Consider the following 23,131-nt stretch of genomic DNA (forward strand, 5'->3'; position numbering starts at 1 on the left):
ATCTAATCTTCTACCTTATCTACTTACAGTACATGAGCTTTGTCTTTCACATGACTGGATTAGGATTATTCATGTTGAAGATACACATTTTAGGACAGTCTATACAGGTACACACTGTATGGTGTGTATCTTGAACATGAATAATCCTAATTCAGTCCTGTATAGACTTACAGTTATTGGCATTTACATCATACAGTCATGTTTTTTTTTATCTGTCCTAATTTATATCTTTGTTGATTCTGTTGTCTCTGCACTATTTCAGTGTGTTATACGTAGATAAAAAATGTTAGCAACAGTAATCAGGTTCAGTTATGTTCTGTTAAACTGCTGTGTTGTCTTTCATGGTTAAACTGCCATGCAACTGTTGATTTTTGTTTTTTAGGAAGAAATGAATCTTCTATATGCTCGTTCTGGAACTTCTCGTTTCCTTGTTTTCAGGTTACTTTTAGTGACATGAATCACTTTGTTCCTGAGTAATGTGGTCTGCCGATTTCATCGTATTTCACCATACCCGAATGTTAGAATGTGATTCCATCACTACTGGATTAACACCTTGTCCATAAACGCTCTGAGATCCTTTAATCTGCGGTACGTTGGCACAGTCTGTCTCCGCGGTGCCAGGTAATCCTCCCATCAGCCAGCTGTTAGGACTGCCAAGATAAACTGTTTGGTTGTCGCCAGCTGTGGTGAGGTCGCCTGCGAATGGTAATCTATGACTGGCCTTGTTAACCTGCTAAAAAAAACATGTAGAATGTCACTGATTCTGAATTTCTTTTGTTTGCTAAGCAACATTATTTTGATTTTGATATACTTTTTTTACTTTTAAATTGACTGGCGTGGAATCATGCTAACAGAATATCAGGGCAAAACATACCACTTCCCTATACTAGAGTATTAAAATATTACGAAAGCTAGTTTTAAGCGTTAAAATAGAAAACTCATCTCCAAAGGGCTGCGTCTACCAACATTTCTGTCAAAATGGAGCCTGATAGTCGTGTGATATAGCCAGGGTGAATGTACAATACCAGTTTAAAGTTTGGGTTCAGTTCAGTTTGGGTTTTATTCAGCAAGGATGCATTGAATTGATCAAACTAACAGTAAAGACATGAAAAGACTGTTTCTTCTGAACTTTCCATTCATCAAAGAATCCTGAAAAGAAAAAAAAGTTAAGCAGCACAACTGTTTTTAACATTGATAATAATATGAAGAAATGTTTCAGCATATTAGAATGATTTCTGAAGGATCATGTGACACTGGAAAATTCAGCTTTACATTTTAAAATGTATTAAAATAGAAAACCGTTATTTTAAAATGTAATAATATTACTGTTTTCACTGTATTTTTGATCAAATAAATGCAGCCTTGGTGAGCATAAGCTTTTAAAAACATTACAAAATCGTACATTGAAGTGGACGTTTAAGCTTAAAGGGATAGTTCATCCAAAATCCCCAAATCCCATCTCTACCATCTCTTCTCTTCCATGTCAGTCTCCTATACGCTGTTCACGTTGTAAACACAGTGCAGCGCTTCCATGGTTACGTCAGAACGCAACGCCGGTTCATTATTGGCCGACGCTGTTCACGTGCACAGTGCACACCAGAATTTTTATTTTTGGGTGAACTAACCCTTTAATCATCTATAATTATATACTCTACCTTAAATGAATATGAACATTGTTAGCCATTTGGAACTTTTTTTTTTTTTTACCGACTGACAAATTGGTCCCACTTTACCTCTATTCACCTTCTGACTGAATGAGCAGGGTGTTGACTGCCTTAAATGTATGCTGAAGGATATTGTGAAGGTGTTTCTGAGTGTTTCTTGGTTCACTGCCATACTAAAGTATACCTGCAGGTACTGACAACTCATCTGTCATGGTTTAATAGCCATAGACGCTCGTCTTATATTGGCTTGTAGCATCTATCATCCAGAGAGGATGCCCATTTGCTTTTCAGTGTCAGCTGTTGAATGCAGGGATATAAACATTCAGGTTCATCCCACAGGATAGATGAAATATATTAGACAATTAGTCAATCTAATATTTGCGTATATGGCTGTTTTTTCTCTTTTTTTTTGTTGTGGCTTGGCAATGAGTAAAAGCTCTGTCCTTAGAATGTAATGTATTTAACTCTTGTGTCTGTTTACCATTGGACAAATGTTGATGTCTGCACAAGAATGTAAGTTTTTAATGCAAATATGGCCCAGTGGTCAGTTTGCATCTTTCATGGTTATCGAAAACAGGTCTCTCTTTTCTACTTTAGACATTTCATAATGTTTATTCCACCTTTAAGTATTGAAATCACTGCCACATTTTTGTCTGAAGCAGTTGTTGTGCCAACTAAAGCCATTGTGAAGTCTTGTAAGGCCAAAGGTTTACAATCTATCAGGAACAAAAGAGTTTATTCTGAGCATTCAATTTGTCTGTTCCATGAATGCATTCTCTTTATTTTAGTGGACTGACCACTGAGTCTGTCATAGAATGTACTAAGAAAGGCATCTGTTTTTGTCTTATTTAAATGTTAAGACTGTTTCTATTATGTGTTGAAGTTTTCGCAGTCTGTTTGAATCCTCTTTGCTGAATTGAGAACATGGTCCATACCCAAATTGTGTACTTACCTCTTCTGCTTGACAGGATTGACATAAATAGTAGTCATCAAAACATCCAACCAATCAGAATGTGACTTCCATTTAGACCACAGCCAAGACTTTTGTTACATCTATCAGGCCCACGCAGAATCTTCAGCGTTCTTCACATCCCTCACTGCTAAAATGTTGCTTTCACTTACCGATAAGTGTGTTGTATTTTCAGTTATATTTAACATGCATTTATATTTCCATCCTAAAATCCGCACAGAAAATGTGATAAAAGTCTGCAGATTTCGTCTGGGCCTGCATCTATTCAACCGATTGACTCTGTAAACTGAAAGTTATTAGCTTATAACTTTTTTTGAATCACCAATGCACAACATTTAGCTCAAACATAATCCTCACCACTCACTCAGCACTTTGTCTATGTCTTTTGTGAAGACTATTTGTCTGTGTGTTCTCTTTAGGGTACAAACGGCACCCTAACGTTGTTTGATTTAAGTCCAGGCATGTCTGACTCCAACAGCGTTTATAATGTATATTCCGCTGTAATTAATAACAATTAAAACAATGTCTACCCAACTATGTTCTAGCAAGTGTCATTTCATTGCAAACACCATAAAAACCAATGTCTTTGAGATGATCAATAATAATAAAACAATGGACACAGAAAAAACGACACTGAAAAGAAAGAAACCAGCCTTGTCTCTCCGTGAAATGGCATATTGTATGTAGTGATTTGCATCAACACATTGCCTGAGAAGTTGAATTGAGTTAATTGTATGCATTGAACCATTAACTGGGTCACAGAAGGTGACCGTCCGGCTTTAAAATCTGGGATCATTTGGCTATTTCTCTCTTTTTTTTTTAAAGACAGGGTCGGACTGGGATGTGAACAATTTCAAACTAGCTTTTAGCGGTAAAGGGAGGAGCTTTGAGATAAAGGACATTAGATAAGGCCATTAGTGCTCTGTGGATTACAGTAATCCAGCCCCTTTAATATCAGTGCGGTGGTCCACCACTCGAAAAATAAACCATCATGGAGTACAGACTGCAGAGCACGTTACTGATAGCCATCCTGCTGGTGTCTGAAGGTATGTGCTGTTGTGTTCCATTATTTTCACTAAATTAGCAGAAATTAAATTCACAGAAGTTGATTACATTTTAAAAGTGCATCAGATTTAAAGAAAAAAATCGATAATCTAAATATATCAACAAAAATGATTGTGAGTTATGGTTGTATAATGTGCATTTAAAGTCTATTCAACCTGTATTAACAGTTCATTTAGCCGGATGAGATAATAAAGTGTTTTACTCTCCCATATTTTGCCCAGGTTTTGTTGGGCTGCAAGCGCAAGAGGTAATTAAAAACATCTGATATTGGCAGAGACAATTAAAAGACCCAATATTGATGATCATGTTGATATGTGCTTAGGATGGCGAGGGCAACGACACATGGGCTGAGAAAACCTGCAAGTGTGACTGCGATGAATCCTCTAGCAAACCGCTTTCCAAAGGTTCTTCTTCGAGTTGGACACAGCAGATGGACTGCATGCCAGGTAAGAATGGAATATGGAAGAAAAATGCATTCAAGTAATGTCACTAATTGTGACAGTAATAATGGGAGTGTTTTGCAGTGTGGTTCAAAATGACTCATTTTCCTTCATTACCTAAATAGTACAGATTACTGTTTTTACTGGCTGAGGGTGAATTGTGAATCCACTGAAATCCTTTATGCTCGTTTTGTCAGGAGAGTGAAACTTCTGAACGGTGCTTTGCGCTAACATTGACTCTTTGGGAATTGAGATGGATGGATTATAGTTCGCACTAGCCGGTGCCCTTCGGAAACAGAAGGCAGGACATGTGCGAATGAGCTGGCTCCCGGTCAGCGGTGCAGAAAGTCATTAATCATTCGGTTGCAGATTCACCTGGGCCATGTGTGCCATCGCCGCATCCCATTGGCACACCACCACAGGGCAGACATGCTCCATTAACACAGAGCAGCTCGTGAGACTGGTGTGTTAGAATTAGTGCTGGACAACAATTAATCGTGATTAATCGCATTCAAAATAAAAGTTTGTGTTTACATAGTATATATATGAAGAGTTCAGATGCAAAAGCCTCTAAGTGCCATCTGAAATTTTCTTCTAGAATGATTATTTTTATGAAGCTTGTATATTTAAGTTCAGTAATTTCACTTAAATGGCAATGAAAATTACCTATTAATTGTCATTTAAGTGAAAATACTGAACTTAAATATACGAGCTTGATAAAAAGGATCATTCTGGAAGAAAATTTCAGATGGCACTTAGAGGCTTTTGCATCTGAACTCTTCATATATATATATATATATATATATATATATATATATATATATATATATATATGCAAATGTGATTAGAATGAAATGAAAGGGAGGAAAGTTGAGATGAAAAAATAAAATAAAGACTCAAGAATCACAGTGATGGACAGGATGCAGGTTCATAATCCTGTTATGTTGAGATTACCAAAAATAGGACCTGTCAATCAAACTATTGACGATTAAGTGTATTAACACTTTTTCTCTGGAAAAGAAGAAATTCAGCACAAAATTCATGATTGCTGAATCAGAATGCCTTTTATTTTCACTTGATTTCATTCAAATCAAAACCAGAAGTGGGTATGTCAAAAAGAGCATCCTAAATCCTTGAAAACAGGGACTGTTATGTAAAGACATTGCTGTAGGACTGGAGCTTAAGTGTGGAAACGTGACCATCTGTCAACCTAGTCTTAATGGATGTTGATCTTTCGTTATGCGGAACTGAAGCTTTTGGGATTGTAAAATCACGCGCATGAGAATGGAAGCACGGAATTACAGAGCCGCCAGATTAACGCTTTGTCCATTTCCCTTTAACGCAGCTTGACAAAGAAATCTCTGATCGCGTGACTAATGTCTGGCAGACATGTTGGACATCCTGCAGGCTTGTGTTGAATGGGTCTGTCCATAGATTTTGGTCATTCAGAACTGCCTTTAGAGTCAGAAAACCTGAATTGTGTGACTGCATATTTACACTCTTACTTCCAATTATATGTAAAGATAATCTATTCTTAATATTTATTCTTAATTGCCTGTCCAGAGTGTCCCTACCATAAGCCCCTGGGTTTTGAGGCAGGATCTGTGACTTCAGACCAGATGAGCTGTTCTAATGAAGACCAGTACACAGGCTGGTTCTCCTCCTGGATTGCAAGCAAGGCAAGACTCAACAGCCAAGGGTTTGGGTGAGTTCTCTGAAATATTAGTGTGGCGGCTGTAGGGAAGGAAGTCCTGTCTTTCAGGTAAATTGCCTTTTTGAGATAAACGTTGTTGTTTTTTACTCTACAAGGCTCAAAAAAGTGATTTTACTGCGTCCACTAAACAATTTAACACTGTTCTAACAATAAATAAATTAAATTTTAAATAAATAAATACTAAATCCTACATTGTAACAAATGATTTTTCGAAGTTGTAATTAAAACAAGGATAATTGGAGTACCTTATACAAGAAAACACTATTTTTAGTCTATATTTTAAAATTTCATGTTTAATTCAATGTGTTACTTGCCGTTTCTTTATAATATCTGTGAAGTGAAAACTGTTTTTACACCATTTTTGAAAATGGTCTGCCCTGTTATGTGCATTTTATTTTCCAATCCATTTAGTTCAATTAATTCATTGTCTTATTTTGTTTTACAGTTTTAAAAAGTTGCTATATTAATAAATATTTACTTGTTTGGAGTACGATTTTTAAAGAAATTAATAATTTGATTCAGCAAGGATTCATTAAACAAAAAAAAATCTATTTTAATTAAATGCTTTTAAATAATGAACTTTCTATTCATCAGAAATCCTGATTGTTTTTTAATCTCAGTTCCCACACAAATACAGTAGTAAACAGCACAACTGTCTTAAACATTGATAATAATAATAAATGTTTCTTGAGCAGCAAATCAGCATATTATAATTATTTCTGTAGGATCATGTGACAATGAAGACTTGAGTAATGATGCGGAAAATAAACAGTTATTTTAAAATTGTAATAATATTTCACAATATTACTGTATTTTTGATCAAATGAATGCAGCCTGATGAGCAAGAGACCTTCTTTCAAAAACATCTTACCAACCCCAAAATGTTGTTGAAACATAATCTCGAATCTCGTTTTAGAGATTTCGGTCTTGAAGAAACTTTGACTGCAACTTTTACACATAGATTGTCTTTCTCTCTCTCTTGTCCCAGGTGTGCTTGGCTGTCTAAGTTCCAGGATACCAACCAGTGGCTTCAGATTGACCTGAAGGAGATCAAATCGGTTTCTGGGATCCTGACCCAGGGACGCTGTGACTCTGATGAGTGGGTAACCAAGTACTCTGTGCAGTACCGCACCAATGAGAAACTCAACTGGATCTACTACAAGGACCAAACTGGAAACAACAGGGTAAGAAGACAAACAGCCCATCCTGAAATAACAAGGGTCCAAGACGAAAATCACATGACCTATTTTTTTGAAGGATTACATTACCATTTTCACTGTAATATTATAGTATTGCAACCTGTACTCTAAAATTCAAGTCCTTGGTTTTATTTGTTTTCTACACTTACTTGTTGTTTCCTCAGGTGTTCTATGGAAACTCTGACCGTTCTTCCACAGTCCAGAACCTGCTGCGTCCACCTATTGTAGCCCGTTACATCCGGATCATCCCTCTTGGCTGGCACACTCGCATCGCCATCCGCTTGGAGCTGCTACTTTGCATGAATAAATGCACCTGATCTGGAACACATTCCAGCAAAGTCATACCCAACTATTTCCTGTACCGCCCCTTTTCTTGTATCACATGACAAAGTGAACATCACTGCCCAATCACTGCACTTATTTCTCTTATTTTTTATTTTCTGTTATTTTCAAGGAGGAAATAATCATTAGAATGTGTTATAGTTGCATTCATTTGTGTTGAAGATGTTTTCCTTTTCACAAATAGTTTTTATTTTTCATGTCCTCTTGTATTTTGCTTTGGCAAATCAGATATAAAGGGGGACATCGCATGGAGTTGTCCTGAATGTTGTTATTGTGAGTTCTGATGTGGTTTGTGATGGTGTTTTATTCCCACTGTTATGACCAATTCCTTTTTGTACATTTATTATGAGCCTACATTGTTTAATTGTATTTGTGGCTTACCTGAAAAACAATGCCATTGAATAAAGAATGTGTATGTTACAATTTATTAACCCTCAACTTGGATCAAGATCCACTCCTTTAACAAAAGTCCAAAAGTTCATTTGGATACTAGACTAAAATAAATTAATACATAGAAATACATAAAAATTGTCAATATATCAACACGTACATGAATGGCAACACGGTAGAAGCACCCACTTTATCAGTAAATGTAATATTATTAGGGGAAATAAGCATTTGAAGAGTTATTTTTATCAAGCTTGTATATTTAAGTTAAGTGATTTCACTTAAATGACAATTAATAGGTAATTTGCATTGCCATTTAAGTGAAATTATTGAACTTAAATATACAAGCTTGATAAAAAATGATCATTCTAGAAGAAAATTTCAGATGGCACTTAGAGGCTTTTGCATCTGAACTCTTCATTTGCTGATACGAAACATTTGGATAATTTATGCAATTTTTATTAATATATTTTTTTTAAATAATTTACTTCCATATAATATAAATATTTATGATTTGAAATGTCATTTTATTAATGGTATTATTTAATAATTATTTAAAAAAACAAAACAAATATAACATGCCCTCATGGTCTTTAGCCCCTTCTTTTTTCATCTAATTTTACTTTTCCACTTCAAAAAAAATCTCCCTAAAATCTAAATGATTTACTGCGCCCATGAATGCCCATCAAAAAACATAAATAAAAACATTATAATTATTCTCTGTGATATAAATTCACAGATCACTATTATAGAGAGAAAAATAATTGATCAAACATCAACTGTTCAGATGGAATAAATCTCACAAATGTTCAGAAATGTGCTGAAATAAAATTAAGATAAAGGTCATGGCTTCCATGGGGAAGGGCGTTTTTAGTGTCATTGATTTGGCCTAATCCTAATAATTTGTTAACAACATGTAGGCCTATTCATTACTTCAATGAGCTTACTGTTTCTTCCTCAAATTAATACAGTTTAAATTAATACATTGTTGCTAAATGCGTGATTTGTAGGATAGCCTGTAGATACATTTCTGAATACAACTTGACTAGTCACCTCTGATAACAGATTTAACAGATAAATTGCTAAATTAACAGATGAATTGTAATGTAGACATGCATTTTCTGTAAAGCTGCTTTTAAACTATATGTAGGCTATTGTGAAAATCGTAATACAAATAAATGTGAATTGGATTGAATTGACAGATTGACTCAATTGGACTTAATTCAAGTCCAATTGAGAAGGGATGCACCTGCTTGTAGTCATTAGGGGACTGATTACATATACCTTAAATTGTAGTTTCGCTTCTGTGACTGTTGATTCCACACTTCTCTGTCCATCATGAAAGCTCCTGGCCTTAAAAGCAAGCGGTGCGTGGCATCTAGAAGCGCCATAGCAAGAACCAGAGGACACGCTGCGTCCATGTACACGGTCCGACAACAACAGGTGTGTTTTATAGGTCCACAAAATAAAACAACATTAGTTGAAAATGACTGCACATAAAACGAATTCCACAGATCAACCAGGCAGCAGTGAGACGCGTCCATGAGTCCAGGGGTGTAAGCAGATATTTGCTGCAGAGAGTGGGGTTAGAGGCCGCGCGCCTCTCCTGTTTCAGCCGCCACAGGATCATCACGCGGAGGGACATTCTGGAGGCCTGGAATCAACTGAGACGCCGCAGAATTCCAGCCGCTCTGGCTGGCGCCTGAACTTTGAGTCTTTTTAATCTAAGCTTTTAATGTATAACCATTTTAGTTTATTTGTAAATATTTATTTGTTGAAATAAAAAAATAATTGTTAAAATGGCCCATGTTTGTTTATTGTAGCCTATACTGGCGTGTACGTAGCCTGCTTTTGCTGTGGATAACGCCACTTATTAGACTTCATCTTTCTTTGGAATTTTTCTATGATCTTACTTTAACATGTGTAGCCTAGAGTCTCCATTTAAAAAAAAATAATAATAATTTCGCTGGAGTCTTAAAGCAGTTAAGATTAGCGGTTAATTATATATATGTATTTTTTTTTTTTTTTTTTGCCTTTTAAAGGTTGAGTTTGAATGTGTGTTGTTAAAGGGATAGTTCACCCAAAAATGAAAATTCTGTCATAACTCATCCTCATGTCTTTCCAAACCGGTAGGTCTTTTGTTCATCCTTAGAACACAAATGAAGATCTTTTTGATGAAATCTGAGAGTTTCTATCTCTCCGTACTAGTACGGTGGCCGAGAAGGGTCACAACACAAACAAACGCCACAACTACATATTCAGAAAACGCATGCAAACGCCTCCACAACAACTACATATTCAAAAAACACCTCCAAATTTAGAAAACACATATTCAGAAAACACATACAAACGCCACAACAACTACATATTCAGAAAACAACTTCATCGATTTCACATCACGTACGCTGCAAATATTCACAGCACGAGCAAATAGGGAAACGAACTGCAAACTGCAAAGACACAATGGAAATGTTTCCAGGGGGCCATAATCAGTGACGGCTGATGAAAGGAAGGAAAATATCGTTTAAGATCTACAGACTGAATGTTTATTTCTTCACATGAATCAATCTTGTTCACAAAGCAGACAAAAGAATTATGAACTTGTAAACTGATACACAATTTAATGAGGCATGGACTTTTTCAGAGACTATTAATGTTTTTTTTTTCTTTGGCTCGATAACATATTCAGCTATTGACATAATGATTCATCGACGACTACTCAAAATACACTGTATTGTTCGCCACCTATTGTCACAACTGCATAAAGGGTCAGTAAACGAATCTTTTTTTACTGAACTGATCCAAATGATTCGAGTCACAGGGATGAGCCAAACCCCCCTCACTAGACTCGCACGAATCACTGAGAGAGAGGTGTTCTCAAATCGTCAAACAAACCGCCTCTGCGTTTCATGCAAGCTAGCCTCATCTGACACCTGTGGTGTTTATTATCGCATCCCTTCACGTTTGGAAATGAATATTTGATTTTTCATCATACGTCTTTCTCACTCTAATTCTCAACGTATGCGTGTCGTACTGAAAGATGGACAACGGAAAGGTAACTTATGCATATCGTTTCCTATGCGTTGTTGTCCCAGCTACTAATTGTAGGATTGTTTGTTCTGCCATTTTTAATACCTTGTCAGTAATGTTTTTTAAATAGCCTATCTATTTGAGAGTTTGAAATATTAAGCCTATTTGGAGAGGCATAGGAAAATAAGTCAAAATATTTCAGTCAACTATTATTATATTTCTGTTCTGTGAAGATGACAATTAACAGTCTACATCTCTCTCCATGTGCCCGCTCCCAGAGATTGATCACTGTTAAAAGGGCCTTTTGAAAGGCTCTTTAGGGCACAGATTAAAGTCCAGCATGATTTGCAGTAAGTATCTTGCTTTAATCTACAGAGACACATTATTGTAATGATGGATTAGTTCCAAACAGTGCTGCTTATTTCTAATACCATTCCACTTCATTATGAAGATCAAAACAGCCCTGAAATTAAATATTAGGTCTGTTTTATTAATAGTGGTAACAATAGCCAGGAGGATGCATCTTCTCAATATTCAGATTTGTATTCAACTAAAATGAAAAAATATTTTGGTCTTGGTACAGATAAGGTTTAAGCAATTTCAGTTACAATCATTCTGTATTATGTCTTTGCATAGGCATTTCTGAATACTAAAGGAAGAAGAGGACCTCAAGAATTTCAGAGATTCATGACCTGAAGCAAGCAGTACCATCATGGGATGCGGCACATCCATTGCCGTTGAGAACCAAACACGACCCTCTGAAACGGGTAAATATTGATTCTTTATCCCTATTGCTTTAATGTGATTTGCAATATAGTGTAACCTCTTTTTCCTCTCCCCTTTGCAACAACCCTGGTTTCAACAAGTTTGCATTATTTATTTGTTGAAAAATACTGCTCTAGTTCTGGTCCTGTTTTTCCAGCCCCAAGGCTTTACTCAAATGATTCAATTTAATTTAATCACCTTTCACACAGATGGCTCCGTCAAGCAGCCCAGCCCAGCTCTGAGTAAGGCACTTTCTTCAGCATCTGTCATCACTGTCTGTGTCCCATTTGTGGCTATAAAGAAGTACTAGTTGGCATGAACGCACAATTTCAGCAATGCAGAAATGTACTTTTGAAAGTACGAACTAGATTAGTTTACCATATGTTTTTAGGTTAAGCAGCAGGTTTAAATCCAGTTTGCATAAACCCACAAATGTTATTTTTGTGATTATTTAGAATAAATACAATGAATGAGCAATTATCCCATCCTTCTCGAACACAGCTCATCATTTCTCTATGGGTGTGTATTCTCTAGCAATGCCTTGTCTCTGACGTCTGTGTTGTGTTCTTTCTCCTTAACTGCTCCTTGCACTTCTTTAATTAGCACCTGTGATATTGACCCCCTGAGACAAGGTTTATTTTTAGCAGTCTTTGCACTCAAGTGTTCAGTAAAAGATTCCAAGTGTCCCTGTACCGAGAGCTGTATGAGCAGAATGATGATGATAGCATGGTAGCAATAGTACATCTTTGCAGGGTTGCTATTGTAGACTGTTTTTAATCATTCATTCTTAATATATCTGTATGTGAGCAATCAAGACATTTCTAAATCTTTCCCGGACATACAGCACTACATTCGCCGTGTGGACATTGTCCTTTTGATGTTTATGTTCTCTTTACTTTACTCAGGTTTTGTTAAACAAGTATAATTTAACCATGAGGAACACCTTTCTTTACACCAAAGCACTTACACTTACACTTTTTTTTTACTTTTTGAATCTGAAAGCTATCCCGCTGCCATTGCCCCATGGGATAGCAAAGAGAAGTAGTAGATCATCTCAGGTCTTGTTTCATGCCTACTGCATATTTAGACATATTATTGCTTTTGCATATTAAGTCTGGACGTATGCATATTTGGATGCAGGTAGAAATGAGTAATTTTTCCTTGTTAGAACACTCAAATCAGCTATAAGTTTTTGCTTTTAAAAACTGGCACTTGCGGTGCATTGAAAACCCCCATTGCCTGCATTTCCTATTTAGTATATGTCTAAAAACTGTCGTTACACAACTATAGCTTCAAGGATTGTTTACATCAGCCACTTGCGTTCTTTGTGTGTTCTTAACATATTTAGCCATAAAAGCTGCCATACTCATCCAGCGTTGGTACAGACGCTATGTTGCCCGCCTGGAGATGAGAAGACGCTATACGTGGAACATCTTTCAGTCCATTGAGTATGCAGGGGAACAGGACCAGCTACAGGTATAAAAACACTTGGTTATTATGGCCAGTTCACACATCTAAAAACAAATCAACCTATAACTCACTTTTGCTCTTAAAGGGATAGTTCACCCAAAGATGTCATTTTTGGGCGACTCTATCCCTTTAATAAACTTGCACTGATGTTGTTTAAATGATGATGCTGCTGTTGTTTATTCTATAATGATATTAAAACTGTGCTTTTCTACTAAATTAATGGACGGTTCATTATGACACGAGTTTGCATCTTTTTCATTTTCATAGCTCTCCAGTTTCTTCAGTTTCATGTTGGACAATTATACACAGATAAATGGAAATGGACCAGGTAATGAATGAAGTGTTGTATGTAGATACAAATTTTGTATTTGGCTTCTTTCTTTAAAGTGTGTAAAGTCTGTAAAGCGTGTAATTTTTGCATCGCCAAATGTCTAAACAATTCAAACACTCCCATTTGTTATTGGCCGGAAAAACAGTCTCCTGAAGTCACTCTATTGGTTGAGCCATGGTGGTTTGTCAGGCTATATTGGTTTGATACTGCTAAATAGATGATTTTTATTTCATTATCATCTGAATTTGGCTGTCCCTCAACACACCTTTGGAAAGCCCATGGCACTTGTGATTTTGCATCAAACGGTCTCCCTCTTGAGGATTACACACCTATCCTTTCAGTGATTCCAAAAACACACTATATGGAGACACAGTTGCTTAGCAACCTTGGGAGATCCCATTTTGAGTTGTGGTAATGCAGAGAGAGCCAGAAATGCAGCATCCAGCCTCCACAGGCGGCTGTCCAAAGTGCAGAATTACACAAGACAATTAGTCCCATCTTTAGTCAAGCAGCGGAAACCCAAATGAGCTCACGGAGAAAACAGTAGGAGAAGCTTGAGAGAGACTCTACATAGAATGTTCTTAAAATGTTTTTGAAGAAATGTAATAGTACTGAAAACTTCATGGGCACAAATATTCAGTTGTTTTACCCAACTGAATGTTCTTTTCACTAGTTTAGATTCTTCACATGGGGGTTCTTTGCTTTAGCCTGTGATGATACTAGACTGGCTTTCCTTTGGGGAAAACTGCATTTAATCAGTTCGCATTGAGTAGCAGAGAGTACACACGAATAGTCTTGTCAGGTAATCATGTATCTAGGGCTTGGATTGGATGGTTTTCAGGTTCAGCTTCTTGTTTCTGTGGCTCTTAGGATGATTAGGATAGGAATTATGTTATTGTAGTATGGTAAAGTGTATATTCAGGTTTAATTTTGAAAGGTCTGGTTTTGTGCGCTGAACAGACAAGGCAAGATTTTTTTTTAATGTTTTGAAAGAAATCTCTCATGCTCACCAAGGCTGTTTTTAATGTGATAAAAAATACAGTAAAAACAGTAATTATTAAAATTTAAAGTAACTGTTTTCTGTTTCATATATTTTAAAATAATTTATTCCAATGATGGCAAAGCTGAATTTTCAGAAACATCATTCAGAAATCATTATAATATGCTGATTTGCTGCTCAAAAACATGTTTTATTATCATTGTTGAAAACTGTTGTGCTGCTTCATATTTTTGTGGAAATGTGTTTTTAAGGATTCTTTGATGAATATAAAGTTCAAAAGAACTGCATTTGGCTGAATTTTGTAATACAAATATCTTTACTGCCACTTTTGATGAATTTAATGCATCCTTGCTGAATTAAAGTATTAATTTATTGGTAACACTTGATTTAGGATCCAATTCTCGCTTGTCAGCGCCGATAGCCTCATTGGCAAGTGCGCCGACATGTAGCGTCGTTGCGCTTCGGGCAACTCGAGTTCGAGTCCCGGCTTGTGGACCTTTCCCCATCCCGTCCCCCCTCTCTCTCTCCCACCTTGCTTCCTGTTTAGCAATAAAAGGCAAAAACGTCAAAAATAATTTGTAAAAATATATATATATATATTATATATATATATAGTTGCTTATTAGCATGCATATGTACTAAGATATTAGCTGTTTATTAGTACTTATAAAGCACATATTAATGCCTTATTCTGCATGACCATAGTCTAAATCCCTTAACCCAATACCCAAACTTAAATAGGGCCCATCAACTGTTTGGTTACAAACATTCTTCAAAATATCATTTTTTTTGTGTTCAACAGAAGAAAGAAACCCGAACAGGTTTGGAACAACTTGAGGGTCAGTAAATGAAAACAGAATTTTCATTTTTGGGTGAACTATCCCTTTTATATTGCTTGTTTATCCGTAGCAATCTAAGGAAGCAGGGAATGATTTCCAATAAATGATTAAGATGATTAAATCAAGGTTAGAAAAAATAATGCTACATTTGCGCTCTCTTCAATACAAACATCTGTTCCTGAAATTCAAGTCTCTCTGCATAAATTTATGGGAAACACTGCAAATTTACATTTTCAAGAATGACACAATGGGTCAGCTCTCCTCAAATCCCTGTGCAGGGCCAGACGCCATGCAAATTGAAGTATGGTACATTGTGTTATAGCACCGTGTGTGCTGGGTATTTTGATGGGCAATCAAAATAGGCCTTTCATAATAGACTCCAGGTTGAGAATTAATCATTTATTTAATAACTGAAGACTGAAACAGATATTGCCTGTCCGGCGTGTCCGCCTGTATTGATGTTCCCGTGTGCTCATTTTGCCACATGCCCAGCCATGCTTAACAATAACACAAACCTTTTGATGTTCCAGAGTGTTCCATGATTCACATTTACATTAATTTATCAGACTGATGCTTTTACACTTTATACTAATGGATAGTTCTCACGTGATATGTTAATTGGGGGGAAAAGAAGGTTAAAAATTTTATGCGGAAAAGTGCTTTATCTCCTATAACCAACGATGACTATTTCCTTTTAGTTTTTCATTATTTTTAATGTCATTTAGCCTTTTCTACTTCATTTTAAATGGTTTGTTGGACTAATTCGATGACTAAATATTCCAGAGATGATGCATTTTCCATTACCCTTTCCACCATTCAAGTACCACAAAATTGTTTTGCGATTGCTTTGCTGTAACACCTATTCATACTAAATAAGTTGTATGTGACACTTGTTGTATTTGATTCTTCTTTTATACTTCCCATATGGTCATGACAGCAGCCATGTTCTGTTTCCTCCAGACTTGATCTCTCACCTCCTGGACTCTGTGGTTGACCCTTTAACTGAGGAGGTCAGGCAGTTGAAGTACGAGCAGATTGTGGTGCCGGAGTCGTACAGCGGCCCTCATCTCTCCTTCCCGCTGAGCGTGACTGATACCAATGCCCTGCTCTGTGCCTTTAAAGAGGAGCAGGTACAACACTATAAAACTTTCACTAATCGTCTGAACAAATATGAGCCTTCTGGCAAAAACCAAAATCATCGTGTGCATTATTTAGCTCTGTCTAGCAAACATGAAATGGTTTCCAAATTGTGTGCTATATTATATATGCTATATTATACCTTACATTCTGAGAATGCTTTTTTTTATGTTTCAGTTAACACTGAATGACCATTGCCGAATGTGCAAGGCAGATACTGTATATAAAAAATAAAAATAAGTTTTCTATTTTAAAATGTAATTTATTAATTTTAATTAATTTTTCAATTTTCAGCATCATTACTCCAGTCTTTACTGTCACATGACCCTTCATAAATCATTCTAATATGCTAATTTGGTGCTCAAGAAAAAATTCTAATGATCAATGATAAAAACAGTTGTACTGCTTAATATTTTTGCAGAAACAGCAATATATTTTTTTCAGGATTTTTTGATCAATAGAAGAAAAAAAACAGCTTTTATTTTTAAATATATATTTTTTGTAACATTATAAATGTCTTTACTGTCACTTGATCATTATCATGTGTCCTTGTCGAATTAAAGTATTACATATTTTTAATAATTGACCCCAAACTTTTAAACGGTATATATATATATATATATATATATATATATATATATATATATATATATATATATATATATATATATATATATATATATATATATATATATATATATATAATTTTTTTTTTTTTTTTTTTTTTTTTTTTTTTTGATTAACATTATCTAAATATAAGCTTAATAAAAACTTTAAATATTTTTCTGAGCTGCAAACAAAGTTAATGCGTTGATACTGTATGTAAATGTATGAATACATCTCACTTTCAGACTCTTCATGGGAAATATGTGCTGCAGTTACTATATGAAACAAAGAAGTTCTTGAAACAGATGCCAAACGTCATATACCTGTCGACGTCCTATGCCAAAGAGATAACTATCTGTGGTGAGACGCAATGTGTTTAGTAAAATACTAGGATATTCATTTAAATGCAGTTGATATTTCTATAGAATCCATATCTGATAAGTTGCAATTGAGATATGTGCTAAATTTCCGATATCTTGCTTGGGAAAAAGTGATGGCAGTATGAATGAATGAGTGTTTATTTATTTTGCACTTCATAAAGCACTTCACTGTACCTCAATGGGCTCATCACAGCCAACCTGCACAATTTCATACTCGACAGTGCTCCAGATTAAATTAGTACAGAAAAGCATGCATGAATAACTGAATTCCCATCTTGGAATATTCTAAAAGACATTACGTTATGCTATTTTGCATATTTTCATCACTGATCCCAATATTTGATTTTTATTCCTTGGAATGATAAACAGCTTTTATATGCCGACTTCTCTCTTTCACACAGGCGATCTGCATGGTAGCCTAGATGACTTACTGCTTATATTTTACAAGGTAAATGCAGATTGATTGTTTCGACGTAGAATATCATTTCTAGTGATTGCATTTCAGCATATTGGTGCAGGGGTAATGTACCTAAGCAAAGCCAGAGAATAAGTTAATTAAAGCCACTTGGGCATCGCTGGTGACTTATCACATTTAAGATGTATTGCCTTATTACTCAGAACGGTCTGCCCTCCGCGGAGAACCCCTACATATTCAATGGAGACTTTGTGGATCGAGGAAAGAAATCTACAGAGATTATCATCATTCTGTTTGCCTTCCTACTGCTCTATCCCGATCACATGCATCTGAACCGAGGCAATCATGAGGACCACATCATGAACCTCAGGTAACATGCTAGATCACACATTCAAATGATTACTGAAGGTATGACTTTTAATAAACCAAACAAAAGCTCTTCCATGGTCAATGCACCCTGGCGGTTAAAAAACGAAATGGTACAGTAGGACGCCCTCAGAAAGCAATCTTTTTTTTTAAACTGATTTAAAAAAAATCATATCTGTTGGTGAGTAACTTCTTTATCTTCTTGCAGATACGGATTCACAAGAGAAGTCATGCAGAAGTACAAGGTAGATTTTTATGTGTGCTTAAGGTTGGTGTTTTATGCAAAACAAAGAGGTTGAATGTGTAATAATCTTTTGATTATAGCAAAGTTTTATTTACACAAAAGTAAATTATTTTAATCCTTAAGGCAGCTGAAAAGGAAAGCCTTAAACTCTCTAAATTATTTGAAATATATATTCATCAACCCCCCCCCTTCATTTAATTTTAAGTTAAATTTAATTTGTTATATATTTTGATATTTGTTTTTTGTTATTCAATTTAATTTAATTTCAAATTATATATATATATATATATATGAAGAGTTCAGATGCAAAAGCCTCTAAGTGCCATCTGAAATTTTCTTCTAGAATGATCATTTTTGTCAAGCTTGTATGTTTATGTTCAGTTATTTCACTTTAATGGCAATGAAAATTACCTAATAATTGTCATGAAAGTGAAATTACTGAACCTAAATATACGAGCTTGATAAAAAATCATTTTAGAAGAAAATTTCAGATGGCACTTAGAAGCTTTTGCATCTGAACTCTTCATATATACGGTACATATATATATATATGTATATATGTATGTATGTACAGTATATACTGTACACTTGTGTCATTTTTAAGTGTGAGGTTCACTTCTGAATATTAGACATTACTGCCATCTACTGGACATTTAAATGAATGTTTAGTCATTTTTCCTGATCTTTCAATAGACTCATGGCAGGGAAATCCTTCAAGTGTTTCAGGATGTGTTCAGCCTGCTTCCTCTTGCAACTGTCATTGACAACAAAGTCCTTATAGTTCATGGTGGCATATCGGACAAAACTGATCTGGACTTTCTGAGCACTGTTGAAAGGCATAAAGTAGGTCTTTTATTTGTCTTTGATGGATTTATAGTCTTTCTTCATACATAATTAAAAAATAATTTCAGTTTAAAGGTATAGTTATTTATTTATCTGGTAAGTATCCATGTAATAAGCAGAATAATATAAAAAGGACGATCCCTTATGTGTACATGGTACAGGTGAAGTCTGCTCTCAGGGTGCCCAAACGCAGCATTGACGATCTCAGCGTCCGGGCCTGCAGTCGCAGCAGCAGCAGACACAGCAGCAGATCCAGGTTAGACAGCCCTCGCGCCTCAGGCCGCACCAGTCGCGCCTCCCGCAGGAGGAAGAAGCACTGCACCAAGCAGGGCAGCTGCTCCTCATCTTCATCCTCATCTTCTTCCTCCTCATCATCCATGTGCTCCCCCCGTGTCTCGTCGCGAAACACTCCACGCCGACCTCCTCCTTCCCCCAGTCTGCCGAGCCCCACCGATGTGCTCCAGGTCCCTTTCTTGGACTCCTTCGTCTCCCTGGAGCCGCCCGAGCCACCCCGAGAAGAACTGGAATGGCAGCAAGTGAGTTGAAACGGTTCTTGTTTTTGTTGGTGAGAGTGTTTGACGAATAGCTTCTATCTTGGATGTGAAACCGTTCTGCCTTGGAAATCCATTTGGCGTAAAGCTCCAGTACATAATATGACTCAGTTTGTTGGAGTCATTTAAAACTGTTCTGAGATGTAAGAATTTCGCATCAACCTATTGAGCTTCCACAAAAAATGTGTTCATGAATTATAAAAGTTTTTTTGCGAAATCGAGAACCACATAGCCAAGTTAACTGGTAACGCTTTACTATAAGGTTTCATTTGTTAACATTAGTTAATGTATTAAAAAACATCCACTAACAATGAGCAATACATTTGTCACTGTATTAGTTAATCTTTGTTAATGTTAGTTAATGAAAATACTGTCGTTCATTGTTTGTTCATGTTAGTTCACAGTGCATTAGCTAATGTTAACTAGTACAACTTTTGATTTTAATAATGTATTTGTAAATGTTGAAATTAATATTAACTAAGATTAATAAATTCTGTAGAAGTATTGTTCATTGTTAGTTAATGTTTGCTGAAGTAGTTAACTGATGTTAACTGATGAAACCTTATTGTAAAATATTTTCTATAGACAATATAGAATGTTCGGTAAAAAGTGTAACTGAATGTTCTAGTTATGCTCAATTCTAAATTGTTCTAAAATTCTTCTTTTTATTATAGTCCTATTATAGAAATTTTGAACAATGAACACATGGTCATAATTCGTCTGATACAGGTTGTCGATATCCTTTGGAGTGACCCTAAAAATCATAATGGCTGCAGTCTGAACTCTTTCCGTGGCGGAGGCTGTTACTTTGGGCCGGACGTGACCCAGACGCTGCTGCAGAAACACGGCCTCTGTCTGCTGATCAGGTCACATGAGTGCAAACAGGAGGGCTATGAGCTCTGCCACAATGGTCAGGTGAGCATGAGAAACATAATCCATTTTGTCATTATGCCAACATCACTTCTTATACTTTTGTAGTGGATTTCTCTTTACAAATATTTATATTTGCATGCATCCAATTTCCCATAAAAGAGATCTGTTACTGTCCTGTAAAATGGCGGTAAAGTTTTTTATTTGCGAATACTTTTAAAAGTAATTTTGCAAATGGATAACCTCAAATCAAACAAGACCACAACCTTTCAGTTTTGATCTCAAGTCTTTAAACTCAAACTGTATATTTTTAGTACCAGAATTATTTTCAGCAATTGTCTTCCTTTTATCAAAGGTTATCACTATTTTCTCTGCATCTAACTACTATGAAGAGGGCAGTAACCGCGGAGCGTATATCAAACTGGGCCCTGAACTCGTCCCACGCTTCTTCCAGTATCAAGTCAGTCGAAGCACCCGAAAACTCACTCTCCATCAGAAGTAATCTAACTCGCTCACTACCTTCAGTAACAAATTAGTGTTGAGTATATGAATTTGTGTGTCAGGTTATGAAGAAGTGTCCCCCAAACGTATTTGTTTTAGGGTTCGTGTTGCAGAAGGTTCAGCACTCAGGGCTCTGAAAGAGAAGCTGTATGCTCACCGCTGTGAGCTAATGGCTGCCTTTCAACAGTACGACATAGACAACACAGGTTGTTATTTTATATAATATAATATTATATTATATTATATTTAGTGCTGTCAAATCGATTAATCGTGATTAATCGCATCTAACATAAAAAAGTTTTTGTTTACAAAAGATATATGTGTGTATATATTATACACACACACACAGACATTTGCAATTAATCGATTTGACAGCACTAATTACATTATATTATATAATGCATTAATTTATAATTGAAATTTTAAACTAAAGTAATATGTTGTTTTATCTGTGTTTCTCAGGCCGCATCTCCACTAGCGAGTGGGCTCAGGTGGTGGAGTCTGTTCTGCGATTGGATCTACCGTGGAGAACCCTGCGCCCACGCCTGGCCCGTCTTGGTGCGGATGGCAACGTGGAGTACAAATCCTGTTTTGAGGACATCAGCCTTGGAGAGCCCATCCCTCCGGTCAATATCTGAATCATCTATATTTATATTTTGGCTGTAAGGGTGGGCGATATGACCAAAATCTGGCATGAGATCCCATCCTCCCTTCATATTGTCTCCAAAGCCATGCCTCCATCAAAACAAATGAATGCACACTGCAGAGTTTACTAAGCGTTACAAGAGGAGAGACGGCATTAAACTACCTCATGTCTCAAAGCACTTAACATGACAATAATAATGAACGTAAACAACTTAAAGAGCACTGACCTGTATCACCTGACTGCTGCAGTTTCATTTCAGCGTTGATAGTGTTGCCATTGAAACACACAAATTCGAGTCACGAACCGCTCCGAGTATAACGTCAAGGGTTTCCATCTCTTACAAATCACTGTAGTTATGGCTTAAACACCGCATAAGCTCATTGTTTTGGTAATCGTACCATTGCATTCGGACCGAATTCAATGATTGGACGAACATTTAAGGGGTTAAGCCTTCTACAGATGATTTGTATATACATATAAATACATTTAGACCACTTAACTTAGTGATTGCTATCAGGATGTGAAGAGACTTTCAACCAGCATAACAAAAAAAAATCTGGAATCACCCTGCATTGCCTTTAATGCTTATATTTGGGTAATACAGTGAATTAAATACTTTATATATGAGAGGTAATGAATCTTAATTGATATATTTCTCTTTTTATTTGGAACCTGATGAAATTGTTCTAAAAAACGAATAATACTAAATAGTAGTAAATAGTGAAATAGTAAATAATTGTAAAACTAATATTATAAAATGGATAGTTGCAACTCTAAACTCTGAGTCATTTGAAGCCACTGCAGAACAGGCAATATGAAATATTTGGTAGCCATATTTTGTACCGCCCACTGCGCCCATCTTTAACATCCATTTTTCACTTTGACTTTTATTTTGAGAATATAGGATTTGACTTTTATTTTGAGAATATAGTATTATTTTTTTAAATAAAAACTTGATTTTTTGTTTTTAGGTAACTCCAAACTTGGCTGAAACTCTTTATAGGTATAGAACTGACCTAGAGATAATATTTAACATCATTGATAAGGATCACTCAGGTTAGTGTCACTGTTTTCCTGTTTGTTCAATGAGATTTTAATGCTGGTTATTGTGTGCCGATAATAACCCACTTCTCCACGCTCACGCACAGGTCAGATTTCCATCGAGGAGTTTCGTCAGACCTGGAAGCTCTTCAGTTCTCATTTGGGGGTCGCTGTGAATGACCAGGCGATAGATGACATGGCTCGAAGCATAGACTTTAACAAAGATGGCAGCATTGATTTTAATGAGTTCCTGGAGGCTTTCAGAGTGGTTCATAAACTGGATGTCAAAGAGCAGCAGCAGGGTTAATTCTGCAT

General features: G+C 36.0%; 2 protein-coding genes and 1 long non-coding RNA gene across 4 annotated transcripts; all 3 read left to right on the forward strand.

Moving 5' to 3' along the window:
• The first annotated feature begins 3,598 nt into the window (after nucleotides 1-3,598).
• rs1a (retinoschisin 1a) lies at nucleotides 3,599-7,951 on the forward strand. Its single transcript, XM_081357058.1, has 6 exons — nucleotides 3,599-3,680; nucleotides 3,921-3,946; nucleotides 4,022-4,145; nucleotides 5,703-5,844; nucleotides 6,842-7,037; nucleotides 7,217-7,951. The coding sequence occupies exons 1-6, from the start codon at nucleotides 3,626-3,628 to the stop codon at nucleotides 7,367-7,369; spliced, it is 696 nt and encodes a 231-aa protein (XP_081213184.1). The 5' UTR covers nucleotides 3,599-3,625; the 3' UTR covers nucleotides 7,370-7,951.
• A 1,145-nt stretch (nucleotides 7,952-9,096) lies between these two features.
• LOC308685355 lies at nucleotides 9,097-9,583 on the forward strand. Its single transcript, XR_014029448.1, has 2 exons — nucleotides 9,097-9,224; nucleotides 9,296-9,583. It is a non-coding gene; the product is annotated as an uncharacterized lncRNA (long non-coding RNA).
• A 1,106-nt stretch (nucleotides 9,584-10,689) lies between these two features.
• ppef1 (protein phosphatase, EF-hand calcium binding domain 1) lies at nucleotides 10,690-23,130 on the forward strand. Of its 2 annotated transcripts, XM_081357422.1 has the most exons (19): nucleotides 10,690-10,836; nucleotides 11,090-11,161; nucleotides 11,448-11,578; nucleotides 11,786-11,818; nucleotides 12,925-13,052; nucleotides 13,314-13,374; nucleotides 16,177-16,346; nucleotides 17,205-17,319; nucleotides 17,741-17,787; nucleotides 17,958-18,124; nucleotides 18,329-18,365; nucleotides 19,058-19,207; nucleotides 19,369-19,743; nucleotides 20,488-20,673; nucleotides 20,984-21,126; nucleotides 21,229-21,335; nucleotides 21,592-21,755; nucleotides 22,747-22,831; nucleotides 22,924-23,130. In XM_081357422.1, exons 3-19 carry the CDS (start codon nucleotides 11,524-11,526, stop codon nucleotides 23,121-23,123), a joined length of 2,223 nt encoding a protein of 740 aa, XP_081213548.1. In that variant the 5' UTR covers nucleotides 10,690-10,836; nucleotides 11,090-11,161; nucleotides 11,448-11,523; the 3' UTR covers nucleotides 23,124-23,130. The 2 variants fall into 2 exon arrangements, with proteins under 2 accessions (XP_081213548.1, XP_081213549.1); XM_081357423.1 differs by lacking the exon at nucleotides 11,786-11,818.
• The last annotated feature ends 1 nt before the right edge of the window (nucleotide 23,131 follows it).

This window comes from Scardinius erythrophthalmus (genome assembly GCF_964197995.2).
Source record: "Scardinius erythrophthalmus genome assembly, chromosome: 25".
Lineage (NCBI taxonomy): Eukaryota > Metazoa > Chordata > Actinopteri > Cypriniformes > Leuciscidae > Scardinius > Scardinius erythrophthalmus.